This window comes from Etheostoma spectabile, unplaced genomic scaffold (genome assembly GCF_008692095.1).
Source record: "Etheostoma spectabile isolate EspeVRDwgs_2016 unplaced genomic scaffold, UIUC_Espe_1.0 scaffold00018676, whole genome shotgun sequence".
Taxonomy (NCBI): Eukaryota; Metazoa; Chordata; class Actinopteri; order Perciformes; family Percidae; genus Etheostoma; species Etheostoma spectabile.
This window is the reverse complement of record NW_022604396.1, coordinates 39,057-53,108: the sequence shown is the minus strand read 5'-3', so window position 1 is coordinate 53,108 and position 14,052 is coordinate 39,057. Positions and strand designations below refer to the sequence as shown.

Here is a 14,052-nt window from a genome sequence, read left to right as displayed (position 1 = left end):
GGAAGAGTTCACGGTATAAACTCTGCAGGGTGCCCAAACTTTTGCAGACGTCCCTTTTTAGTTTTCAGTTATTTTGAAAGTGTAAATAATGTAAAGAAAATCTAATTTTTGTGACATATTATACGAATATCTAATCTGTCCGTCTGTGTTGTTTTTCAGACAACAGCAGTGACCAGTCTGTTAGCTCACAGGGCTCTAGGGTGCGGATGACATTTTCCCAGGTCGCACCAATGCACCTAATTCAATTCAATTTTATTTATAGTATCAATTCATAACAAGAGTTATCTCGAGACACTTTAGAGATAGAGTGGGTCTAGACCACACTCCCGAATTTACAAGGACCCAACAGTTCTAGTAGATTCCTCCAGAGCAGCAACAGTGCGAGAGTGGTGAGGAAAAACTTCCTTTTAGGCAGAAACCTGGGAAAGACCCAGGCTCTTGTAAGGCGGTGTCTGACGGGCCGGTTGGGGTTAGAATGAAGAGTGGCAATAATAAAAAAAATAGTAGTTTGTAGTAGTTCTTTATAGTAGTTCATGGCATAGCAGGGCACTGTGGGCATTTCAAGGCACAGCAGGACGTGGCAGGGCAGAGCGTAGTGTCGTAATGTCCTCGCATCCACTGCTTCTCCACAAACTAAGCAAATTGATATGGTTTAATTTTTTCTTACATGACCCATTTCATCTGTAAAGCCGTGCCTGTTTGGATCCCTCCACTTACTCTCTGCGCAGCCCCCCCCTATTATTTTGGCTTCTCTCGAGTGTGAATGCGTTGATGTTTTTTAAGGTAACTACTCCGAGAAAACATTTTCCCACATTGTTCACACCAGTGCGGCTTCTCTCCGGTGTGAACACGCTGGTGATCTTTAAAGGCACTACTGTGAGTAAAGATTTTCCCACATTGATCACACCGGTACGGTTTCTCTCCAGTGTGAACACGCTGGTGAGATTTAAGGGCACTACTCACAGAAAACGTTTTCCCACATTGTTCACACAAGTACGGCTTCTCTTTGGTGTGAATACGTTGGTGACATTTAAGACTACTGCTTTCAGAAAATGTTTTACCACATAGATCGCAGCCGTACGGCTTCTCTCCAGTGTGAATGCGTCGGTGAGATTTAAGGCTACTACTCACAGAAAACGTTTTCCCACAGTGTTCACACGAGTATGGCTTCTCTCCGTTGTGAACACGTTGGTGATATTTAATGCTCCAACTATTAGTATAGGTTTTCCCACATTGATCACACCGGTATGGTTTCTCTTCGGTGTGATTGCGTCGATGTATTATTAGGTTACTCTTCAGTGTGAAAGCTGCTCCACATTGATCACAGCTGTGTAGATTCTCTCCAGTGTGAACTCTCTGATGAATCTTTAAAGTATCAGATGTTGTGAAGGATTGTTTCTATAGCAACAGACAAACAGAGAGAGAGAGAGAGAGAGAGAGAGAGAGAGAGAGAGAGAGAGAGAGAGAGAGAGAGAGTTAGTGAACAACCTTCTTAAACCCTGGACTTGCTCTCACTCTTCATACAATAAATTATGATAAGATGAAGGAAAATATGTGCCGGTTGCAGACATGTTATTATGGAAGTTCAGAAATATTCTACATTTTTTCAGGAAAGTTTCCCAACTTTAATGATTGGCAATTTAAAAACTAAATCCTTTGCACACTCTCTTCAGGTTAACCTTCAGTTAGAAATGTTACTGGTGGGGGTGTGTGGGGGGGCGGTGCGTGATGCCTAGGTTTAGTAATAATGGGTACAGTTATAAACTAGTCGGACCAAGGTGAAAACAACGGCTCCACAACATTATCAGATCATTTACAATAAGCTCTGAAGAGATATCGTCATCATCACAAAGGTCATTTGCAATAACATGGCCCAAATATGTAATCTCACTGCACACCATAAGTGCCGTGCCAGACAGATAGAAGTCAGGGAAGGTTGCTTGTCTGTCTTCTCTACTTCTGATAATCATGATTTTACTCTTTTTAGCATTGTATTTTATATCAAAATCAACACCATATTGTGTGGATACTCTCAGAAGCTGTTGGAGACCAGCACTATGCGGGCTGAAGATGACCAAATCATCTGCATCCATTAGGAGATTAATCAGTAAATCACCAACCCTATAGCCTGTACCACATGCATTTAAAATCAAAGACAACTCATTCATATACATATTAAAAAGAAAAGGAAACAGAATTCCTCCCTGGCGAACACCATTGGTCACTTGGAAGGGAACAGACATTACATCCCCCCCATCTTACTCTCATCGTCTGATGCTGCTATAGGCCTTAACTGCTGGGGGACTTCCCATGATGCACCCATGATAGAGGTTAGAGCGCCAACACAGAGACAGAAGACGGGGACGGAGGTTAGAGCGCCAACACAGAGACAGAGGACGGAGGTTGGAGCGCCAACACAGAGACAGAGGACGGGGACGGAGGTTAGAGCGCCGACACAGAGACAGAGGACGGAGGTTTGAACACCAACACAGAGACAGAGACAGAGGACGGGGACGGAGGTTAGAGCGCCATCACAGAGACAGAGGACGGGGACGGAAGTTAGAGCGCCGAGACAGAGGACGGGGACGGAGGTTAGAGCGCCGACACAGAGACAGAGGACGGAGGTCAGAGCGCCGACACAGAGACAGAGGACGGAGGTTAGAGCGCCGACACAGAGACAGAGGACGGAGGTTAGAGCGCCGACACAGAGACAGAGGACGGAGGTTAGAGCGCCGACACAGAGACAGAGGACGGGGAAGGAGGTTAGATCGCCGACACAGACTATGTGTGTTGTATTAGACGGTGTGTTATACCATTAAAACTGAAATCGGCACATAAAGGCCCAAAAAATTTAAATACATATGTTTGTGTCCTCTAACAGGAAATCATGTTTAAATGCACTGGTTAATTCATTTGTCACACACACACACACACACACACACACACACACACACACACACACACACACACACACACACACACACACACACACACACACACACACACACACACACACACACACACACACACACACACCAAATTCCAGGACAGTTTTATGGGAAGTGTTTCTCCTTAAAGGAGAATTCCGGTCAATTTCAACACGTAGCTGTGTTTTATTTTTAAAGGTGTAGTTCTGTCGGTAGAGAGACAAATGAAACCACCGAGTTATCCTCTTGCTATCCTCCTCAAAGAAACCACAGACTATGGAGACCTTTAAAAAAGGACTAAAACATTTATTTTTAGCAGAACTTATGAGTTTTAACCTTGCATAATAATATTGTTGCACTATCCACATATATTTAGCAATAATCTCTCTTTCTCTCTCTCTTTGTGAAAGCATCTGTGTGCATTCATTAATATTGAGATTAGATTCCTGGTCTCTTCAGTCTAGAGTAACCTCTTTCCTTCACTCACCTCCTCCTCCTTTCTTTTGCTCCCTCGCTCCTCTGAGTCTCCCGATGCCTCCCTGACACCTTTCCTTGTGCCCTCCGTCTCCTCGTGTCTCTGCAGGTACTCGGTGATAAGGTCCAGGTCCAGGTTGTCTTGTGGCTCCCATGTGTTATCCTCACTGGAAAGGTGAGTGCAGACAGAAGAACATCTCCTCACACTTTGTTTTTTAGGAAATACATTCTCACTCTAGCTGCTGATTTGGATTATTCCTTTTATCTGTTGCCATGGTGTAAGGTTATTTGTATACGTATATGTGTGTATATATATATACACACACACACAATAATTATTAATATTCTAGACTCATACTTACTCTGAGAACCCCTTCCATTTCAGCAGAAACTCTACTCTTCCCTTCACCACTCTGCGGTCCAAAACCTTCTCCACCACATGCTCCTCCTCTTCCTCCTTCACTGCGGCAGGCTGCTCTTCCTCTTCCTCCTTTACTACTGCAGGCTCTTCCTCCTCTACTACTGCAGGATCCTCCTCCTCTTCCTCATTTACTGCTGCATGCTCTTCCTCCTCCTCCTCCTCTTCCTCCTTTACTACTGCAGGCTCCTCCTCCTCTTCCTCCTTTACTACTGCAGGATCCTCCTCCTCTTCCTCATTTACTACTGCAGGCTGCTCCTCCTCTTCCTCCTTTACTGCTGCAGGCTGCTCCTCCTCCTCTTCCTCCTTCTTTCCTGCTCCGGTCGCCAGCTTGACGTCTGCCCCAAGGGGGTGGTTTCAAATCGAGTAACCGGGGTAACAATTGATGTGTTCTTGATTGGGGTTCACTACTTAACTCTCATAGGAGAAACCCTGGAAAGCAGAATCACGGAGTCAGTGAGTGAGAGAACGAACCGCCGTCCTCGTCTCCAAATCTCTGTTTATTATAAATTCTCCCAAAACACAAAAGCATTCCCCTCGTGAAAACATGTTTCACTTCAATTTAAGAACCGGAACACCATTTTCTTTACTCCACATTTTTCAGGGGGCAAAATCTTCCACACTCAAATTCCCAGAAATAGTCTCGTCCTTACCAAAATAAATATCAACCTTACTGTACCGTTTCAATAATAATATATCTCTCTTCTTTCTACCTCCAAAACTCCTCCATTATACTAATGTCATCATGGAAATCATAAACCCTCTTTGGCTGCAAATAAATATTCAAACAACTTCAGAGTCAAAACATGAACCATCATACACCTGGGGATAATAGTTCAACTTATAATACATTCCTTTACTAATACTCTGGACAACTTTTAGGAGGAACTCCCCTTTAAGAGTTAAACAACATTTTAACATTAACAATCCTGTCAGGATACGTTAAAAACACGAAACAACTCATTACATAGTTAGCAGTAATTAGCCTGTGCCTATGTTAATGTTAACTAGCATGTTAGTTAGCAGTAATTAGCCTGAGCCTATGTTAATTTTAACTAGCCGGTTAGTTAGCAGTAATTAGCTTGAGCCTATGTTAATGTTAACTAGCATGTTAGTTAGCAGTAATTAGTCTATGTCTATGTTAATGTTAACTAGCCTGTTAGTTAGCAGTAATTAGCCTGTGCCTATGTTTATGTTACCTAGCATGTTAGTTAGCAGCAATTAGCCTATGTCTCTGTTAATGTTACCTAGCATGTTAGTTAGCAGTAATTAGCCTGTGCCTATGTTTATGTTACCTAGCATGTTAGTTAGCAGCAATTAGCCTGTGTCTCTGTTAATGTTACCTAGCATGTTAGTTAGCATTAATTAGCCTGTGCCTATGTTATCTCCTAACATATACCTACCTCTCCGTCTCTGCTGATTGGGAATGATTGAGATTTCTCTTGCACAGCTACCAGAAGACTTACAGCTTTCAGACACGTTGCTCACGTCACATCTACGTCTTCAAGCTCAGTTGGAGTCTGCGCAGTACACACCTGTTAGCTAGCCGCGAGCTCTACGAAACCCGTTTCCCGCGGTTACAAACGCGGCTCTTTAGCTCGCCTTTACACATCATAAACTCCATAACTACCCCCCCACAGCTTCAGTAAACCATACACACGGCAGAAGGAAACCGTCTGTTGTCATTTTTACCGAGTACCGACCTGGAAAGCAGAATTACGGCATCAGTGAGTGAGAAAACAAACCGCCATCCTCGTCTCCAAAGAGGAGGAAAGTGTCCGTCACCTGGGCCCCGTGGTGTACCGATACCCGCACATTGGTTCCGCTTTTTTTGTTTCCCCCCTACGTTAATATTGCTCACCAATAAAATTTGAAATTCGTACTAAACGCTACGCTGGTTATTATGTTATCCCTAAAGGGTGTATCACACATTCAAGCTGAAATAAATGTGGAGATATGCTGCTCTATACACGCTAAAAGTAGTAATTATTTACATGGAGTCTGGTGGAGATATGCTGTTCTATACACACTAAAAGTAGTGATTATTTACATGGAGTCTGGTGGAGAAATGCTGCTCTATACACGCTAAAAGTAGTGATTATTTACATGGAGTCTGGTGGAGATATGCTGCTCTATACACGCTAAAAGTAGTGATTATTTACATGGAGTCTGGTGGAGAAATGCTGCTCTATACACACTAAAAGTAGTGATTATTTACATGGAGTCTGGTGGAGAAATGCTGCTCTATACACGCTAAAAGTAGTGATTATTTACATGGAGTCTGGTGGAGATATGCTGCTCTATACATGCTAAAAGTAGTGATTATTTACATGGAGTCTGGTGGAGATATGCTGCTCTATACACGCTAAAAGTAGTGATTATTTACATGGAGTCTGGTGGAGATATGCTGCTCTATACACGCTAAAAGTAGTGATTATTTACATGGAGTCTGGTGGAGATATGCTGCTCTATACACGCTAAAAGTAGTGATTATTTACATGGAGTCTGGTGGAGAAATGCTGCTCTATACACACTAAAAGTAGTGATTATTTACATGGAGTCTGGTGGAGAAATGCTGCTCTATACACACTAAAAGTAGTGATTATTTACATGGAGTCTGGTGGAGATATGCTGCTCTATACACGCTAAAAGTAGTGATTATTTACATGGAGTCTGGTGGAGAAATGCTGCTCTATACACACTAAAAGTAGTGATTATTTACATGGAGTCTGGTGGAGATATGCTGCTCTATACACGCTAAAAGTAGTGATTATTTACATGGAGTCTGGTGGGTTTGGTGATAGTGATTTCGAGGCTATTTCATGTTAAACTAAAAGGATCTTACTCTTTAACTAAAAGGTCTTTCTTTGTAGGGATCCATCCCATAATGTTGTCAGACTCTTATAATAATAATCTATGATATGATCAAAATGAAAAAATTATGAAACGTATAGATTTTATTAAAAGCATTTAGAAACAGTAGACTATGTGATGATTGTTTATAGAAACTTTTGTTTTCCACATTTTAAATATATTACAATATGATTTAAAATATAAAGGACATAATATTGACCAATAACAGTTGATAATTTTTTAGATGTTACATATCATGAAGTGTTTTAGTCAAACAGTTCAAATCTTGATAACCTGAGATGAAATCAGATGAATGTTTTTGTGTTTGAGTCTCAGATCTGCTTCACAGTGCAGAGTGTGTGTGATGGTGAACAGACTGAACTTTGATTTCAGCAGCTGGTCTTCAGTCAGTGTTTCTGTCCACAGGAGAGACTCTCAGTCCTGCAGAGGACACAGAGACACTGAGGAACCAGACCAGACCATAAACCCAGGATAGAGAGGCTGAGTGAATGTGGTGTAGAAGGTGTGGAGGTGGATCAGTGAGTCAGAGGAGACTGTGTAGAAGGACAGAGAGCCAGCAGGAACGTCCACATACACTGCTACTCTGTTAGAGACAGAGCAGGAAGTGAGGGCTGTTCTTCTGTCATTGTGCCAGACAGCGTAACCATCTTCATCAGAGCAGAACAGTCTCCAGGAATGATCATTACTTCCAAACACACAGTCTTCACTGTCTCCTTTCCTTCTGATTCCTCTGTAACTCACTGATATATGAACCTCTCCTCTCCTCTCGACCTCCCAGTAACAGCGACCAGTCAGACCATCTCTACACAGCAGCTGAGGCCAGATGTCAAATCTGTCTGGATGATCAGGATATGACTGATCCTCCTTCATATCTGTCACCTTCCTGTTGTTGTCAGACAGTTTGAGGTCTCTGTGTACTGAGTTCCATCAGATGATGGAGTTCTACTATCTGTCCACTAGATGGAGCTAACTGACCATCTAATGAGCTGAAGATCAGCAACTTGTACTGCAGCAGGTATCTCTCCAAGTGGCCTCCGTGTGACATATTACTTTGATACTTTAAGTACATTTAGCTGTTAATATTTACTACCTTAATATATATTTTTAACCCTACTTGTTTTTTTCTGACATTTACCTTTACATAAGCCGCTCCCTCCCTCTTGGGTGAGGAGAATATCTCCAAATTAAAACAATAAAAGCATCTTTCTCCTGACTGCAGGGGCCTGTTGCACGAAACTAGGATAATTTAGCTTGTACTCGGTTGCACGAAACCAGATTGAATTAAGCCCAGCCAAGTAACCATGGAGATTTATTCTTTGCGGCTAGCCTGGTCCAGAGCAGGCTAACAGCCAGGCTAAGATTAATCCTGGAGTCTCATGTGTCAAATCAGCTGCGGCTCTGATCCTAAATAAACATGTTTAACAGTTATTCCGTTGTCTTCTGCATGTGTTCTGCTTTATTTTTATTAAAATGCATTAGCCTACTTTTCACTATTGTTGTGAGTTTGATTTAAACTCTACTACAGTTGTTTAGATGTTAGGAATGGGTGCACTGGCACCCAGATGCGGAGTGGGACTTTTCCCGGTGGGGTACTATTTCGAGGCTGCCTGGCGTGCGGCCGGTGGTCGGTGGCCGGTGGCTATTGCCTGCCGGCGGACCTGCGCATCGCGTCAGTGTCCACTCTCTCTGTAAAAGTAGAGATGAGCAGCGCAGCGTCCGTGGTCTCAGCTTCAGGTTTATACAGGACGCGCTCCGGAGATTAAGTTAATGTAGCGATATTCCCAGATGATAATAATGGCAGACTGGTCAGAGAACAATACATTCATGATTTTATTTGCTTGTTGCTTATCCTTTTCTAATAAAGGACAGTTTGTGTTACTCCTTAATATGTAGGCCTAATGTTTTTTATTATAGCTTACATTGGTTTCATAACCTTCTTAATTAGTCTCACATCCCTGGACTAATAACGTGGCCTATATACAGTACGTATATAATGTAGTTTACATTCATCACACCGGGAACACCACAATGCTTCTTAATCTTTTTATTTTGGTGCGGTCACTTAGAATAAAACATGTATATTGTTTTACATATGCTCACAGCGTGTATTGAAGTCACTTACTTCTTTTTCTAGTTGTTGTCCCTTTCTGATTGTTCTGTATGAACATTAATTATACAAAGAATTAGATATAGCTTATAGAGATTTGTGCGTATGCTTGTAAAACATGTTCTCGCGTTGTGAATCGATACCATGGTCTATTTGAGAAAGCCGTGAACGTGCACTTATCCCAGCTATCTACACCTGGCTGGACATAGCTCCACCTGTTCATCCTGGCTCGGCAAACGTGCAACCGATTAAGCCGCGATGAGCAGATCACACTAAGTCAAGCTGCACTTTTTCATTTATTCTGGATATCTTTATTCTACTTTCGTGCAACAGGCCCCTGGTTGCTTACACGTTGACTGTTCCCATTGGAGTTTTAAAAAAGGCAGTGATTTTAGCTTTGATTTACTCATCAGCTCTTTTTTAAAGTGATTTTAGACCTGGAACAAGCCATCTTTTATTTCCTGTAGAAGTCCAAGTGTGAACGAGTGCAAAGAAGAGTGATGAAGAAGCCAAAGGAGAAAAGAGGGAAAGAAGAGCCGGACCTGTTATTGTTTTTAGGGAGCAGATTTACAGCTATACACTTTGCCGCCATCAAAGATGCCATTTGAACCTCCAGAAACTTGCTGGTAAGAAAGCACATGCAGATCCCCCCGTGGCTGTGACCAGGATGGCTGCAACATCTAAGTAGTATGTGTTTCATGATTGTACTTTTGTTTTTGAATGTACATGAACATATTTTAAAGAGTGGTTTTATATCTGTGCTGCAAATTTTGACAAACTTTTTGATCACTTGAGGTATTTTCGTGTAGTCTTTGGTCTTGGACAGTTACCTTGCAATCTAAAACTGTATATCCTATTGTCTCTGGAACAATAGTTAACAGTTGGAGGAGTAATGGCTCTTTACAGTGAATATGCAAAAGAAGATGTTCACTAGTTCAGCCCAGGTAAATGCTCAGCCCATATTCACACAGACCTAAACCTCCTCACTTAATGCTGGTTACAATATTCTAATAATCATCAATGACAGAGAAAAATGACAAAGTGTGATAACATTATTGGCAGTTTTTAATAAGTTATTGGCTTTTTCTTTGCAAAGGTTTTTTTCCAATAACATTAACAAGCATTCCGTTAGTTACGATGCCGGTGTTTGTAACGATGTGGAGAGCTGATACTTGCAGGTAGTGTGGCCGAGTTGTCTAAGGCGCTGGATTAAGGCTCCAGTCTCTCTGGAGGTGTGGTTTCAAATCCCACCACTGCCATTGGCATCTATTATATAGCTGGAAGCCAACCAAGGTGATGTCTTGCAGCTGTCATTTGGCCTGAACTTGGTGAAGAAACTAGAATCATCCATCAATCACTTTGCGGAGCTTGTTAACCTGAGGTTCAATTAATGGTGAAACCTTCCTTTCCAGCACTAGAAAATCCACAAATACTTATGATAATTAATCTTGACCTCCATATTGATCTATAATTTTGGCCATAATCACGCAGCCCAAAGAGATCTAATGTTTTATCAAACCAGGTTGGGAAAGTAACCTTTTTGCTGACTTCTTGTAAAAAAAAAAAAAAGCAAGCAACATCACTCAAAGAAAGCTACTGCGACGGCTGGGAATCAAACCCAGGTCAACTGCTTGGAAGGCAGCTATGCTCACCACTATACCACCATCGCTGGGCTATACAGCATTCACTTCAAATATTGAAATACATCTGGGCATTGAGACTGAAAGTGCGCTCTATCACTGAGCTTCAGCCCCTGATGTCTCAGAAATTCCCTCCAGGGGGTCCTGTGTTATCACATTCACAAGAATGGGAAGTGTGTGTGTGTATATGCTAGCTTCCTTGGGGAGGCAATAGCTGACTGATGATGTATCAGTCATTTTGCTGGTGGTTTCTTGGTCACAGCAACAAGCTTGAACATTAACATACAGTTGCATGGCACGTACCACAAAACTGTTGGGTTGCGCCTTATGTATTTCATCAAGTGACCTGCATACCAATGACCGTAAAGATTTATATGTACATGGTTTGCAGAACTGTGCCTTCTAAGTGAGGTAAGGCCACTTGTGTTGTCTTTGGGCTGCACTATGGTCTTCTGCAGAAGGATAAATCCCAGAGTTGGCTCACTCCAGGTTATTTAAGCAACAAACGTCCCTGGATGGACTTGAACCACCATCCTTTCGGTTAACAGCCAACTGCGCTGACCTATTGCGCCACAGGGACTGCGCCTGGGTGATGATTTATGAGCGGGAGCTCGATCTTTAAGCAACTCAAGGTTGGTTCCACAAGTTGTTAAGTTGTGGGTTCAACTCCCGGTACGAGAATTTTCAGCTGATGAACTCTAGTCCTGCATGAATAAAAACTGTCCTTCTCTACTTCATCTGAATGTTGCCAATGCAGGTTCTCCCAGCAAAACAACCTGCTCTAACTCCATGTTTTCTGCCATTGGTCCAGGGTTTTCCTTACTATTAGAAGTCTTTAGGAGCAGCACCCAAGACCTTTTTGGCACCACTTAAGCCAAATGAACGTAAAATCAAACTGACTGAAAGCTTTCTCAGATCTACTGATTGTAGTCACCAGAGGACTCCTTAATAATGTGTGTAAAGGTTATTTAGGCAGAGTCCAGACTGCTAGACCATATGGGACTGACACGTTGAATAATAACAGTGATTTTATGAATACATCCATAGATATGATATGCCAGGAACAGGGCACATAAATACATACATCACTTGTTGATAAAACAGAGCAATAAGTACAGTCTGACAGTAAGGATTCAAGTTTTCACCACCACCCTGTCCAGTTATAGTTTTATGATGTTTGATTATAGAGATGCATATCATGTCTAGTTATTAACATTATATGGTTTTTGACACATGCTTGTAAGGGCATAGGGCAACTACAGCTCTGATAATACAGTACTGACCTTGCTGCAGATCTTCACCAGCTAAATACCAGGGAGTAGAACCCGGGGCCACCTGGGTGAAAACCAGGAATCCTAACCGCTAGACCATATGGGACTGACCACACCTTAATGACAGGGATTTCATGAATCAATTCATAGTCTGGCTGGAAACAGGCCTTCTCTTGAACCTGAAGAAGCTTCTTAAGAAAGTTTTATCTTGAAGCTTTTGAGTGTTCTTTAGGTTTTTATCTGCTTTAACTATTACCGGACAGCGGGGGCATGGAGCAGAGCAGAGCGGCCGTTAGGGAGGAATCCTCCTCCGTGTTCAGCTCCATTTTGAACTGGCGGTAAAAAACTTAACGTCGGAACTTTATGATGAATAGAAATGTTGACAGGTTGATTTCTGTTAATAACAAACACAACTATAGTCAATAGAAAAAGAATATATATTTATGAAAAGCCGTCTTGGTTCATCTTTGTACTGTTCCTACAATCACCACTCTGGTCTGGTTGGAAACTAAAGGATCTAAACTCAAAGGATGTTCCTCTTTAACTAAAAGGTCTATCTCTGTATTGATCCATCCCATAATGTTGTCACACACTTAGAATAATGATCTGAGTCTGTCAGCAGCAACAACACAACCTTTAGTGGATGCTGACTTTACCTTGAAATTAGAAGTTCAAACAGAGACACAACAGGAAGAATAAATCCATCAAATCAAGTCCCCAATAATCAGCATGTGGCCTTTTGTGGTTTTATTTCAGGTAGTCAGCATGGAGCTGTTCCACATTCCCAGACATTTAAAACAAGTCAATCGTTTATCAGTTAGCTTTTGTTGAAGGAAATAGATTGAATGTGAGGCACATCAGTTACCTGTGACTCATATTTGCACTTGCTGAGCAGACAACCTTTCAACTGTATGTTTTTGGCCTTGCTACAAAAGACATGGAAAGCAGAGCTATAGAGATTGAGACTTGTTTTGCGTCAATGGCCGATTTGTGCATACACAAGGTGGATATAGATGATGTTGGGCGTAGGGTTTGGCGATTTTATCACCCCTAAAGTGTCTGCGGGTGTATAGCATTATTAGCACCACACTCAAACCATCTGAGCTAACCGGCCTGCTTTTTAACTGTTTAAAAAGAACAGATGTCCAGAAACAATTAAGGCCAAATCGAGCAAAATTGGCCGAGTTCTGGAATGAGTTGTACACTTTGGCAATTCTGAACACTTTCAGACACTGTTGTATCATGTAAGTAAACTGCACAAGTCTTTAAAAAGAAATGTGGCTGTTTTTCATGCAGGTTTGCATCATAACAATGCGGGTGGTATCTCTAAATGAACAATGGCCAACCTATATCCATGTTGATAGCACCCAAATCTCTGTGCTGATCTCCCTGCTTGGATGGCAAGTCATCTGGTGGATTTTTCCCGTCAAGAGGAAGCTGATGAGAGGGAGAGTTGTTTTATTGTACCTACTAGCAGTAAAGTTTATTTGTCTGTAGCCATAAAATTGCATTAGGCTATCAACGTTTTCAGCGAAAAAGAAAACCACAGCTCAAGTCCCGGGTACGGCAACAGGTTTATTCTAGGATATGTATGAAGTGCTCGCTATTGGCATCTGTCATGCAGGTTTGCAGTATGTTCACAGTCTGCTAGTGGCCATGATGAGTTGGGACTTTGAGCTTTTTAACCGTTTTGGCCAATTTTCAACCAGTTTGTGCAATAACATTTGGTGTTCTCAGGCAATGTGCAAATCATGGCCTACCCTCCTGCTGTCCAGAAGACCGTGATCATGGCAACAGCTTAATGGTCTTCATTTACTTGCACTATAATTGTAGTTCAGCAGATTGTTTTTTCCACAGCCAATAGCTTTAGAAGCCTGGGTAGCTCAGTTGGTAGAGCGTCAGACTTTTAATCTGAGGGTCCAGGGTTCAAGTCCTGTTCAGGTGTAGAGTTACACATTCTGCTAGATAAGTGTCCATTTGACATGTCTGAACACTTCAGACACTGCCATATCATGTGTGATCTTTAAATAGAACTGTCGCTGTCTTTCAAGCAGGTTTGTATCATAACAATGTTGGTGGTACGTCTAAATGAACAATGGGCAACCTCCATCCATCTTGCTAGCACTCAAATCTCCCTGCTTGGATAGAATGTCCAAGGACATACCACATATGCTCTATAACCCTTTTCATTGGTTTGCTACCACTCTTAAATAATTCCTTTCATTGTATCAATCTCAGAGAATAACCAAAGAAGTCCATTCATGCGGTAGTGCCAGTGTTCAACCACCTGAATGTCACTGTATTTTCAGCATCAGTTGTGTTTTTTTTGTTTTAAAACACC

At 41.9% G+C, this 14,052-nt stretch overlaps 1 protein-coding gene across 1 annotated transcript; it reads right to left on the bottom strand.

Annotated features, from left to right (window-relative positions):
• Positions 1-436: 436 nt before the first annotated feature.
• On the bottom strand, positions 437-5,636 carry LOC116681693 (zinc finger protein 34-like). The gene is made up of 4 exons (XM_032509659.1): positions 5,605-5,636; positions 3,764-4,138; positions 3,415-3,568; positions 437-1,398 (listed from the first exon to the last, which is right to left on the bottom strand). The coding sequence occupies exons 1-4, from the start codon at positions 5,634-5,636 to the stop codon at positions 739-741; spliced, it is 1,221 nt and encodes a 406-aa protein (XP_032365550.1). The 3' UTR covers positions 437-738.
• Positions 5,637-14,052: the final 8,416 nt, after the last annotated feature.

Coding starts and splice junctions, on each gene's coding strand:
- LOC116681693 (XM_032509659.1), bottom strand. CDS start 5,636: ATGTGCGGGTATCGGTACACCACGGGGCCCAG. Junction 4,139..5,604: donor CGGTACACCACGGGGCCCAG/GTGACGGACACT, acceptor GCTGGCGACCGG/AGCAGGAAAGAAGGAGGAAG. Junction 1,399..3,414: donor GCAAAAGAAAGGAGGAGGAG/GTGAGTGAAGGA, acceptor CTGTTGCTATAG/AAACAATCCTTCACAACATC.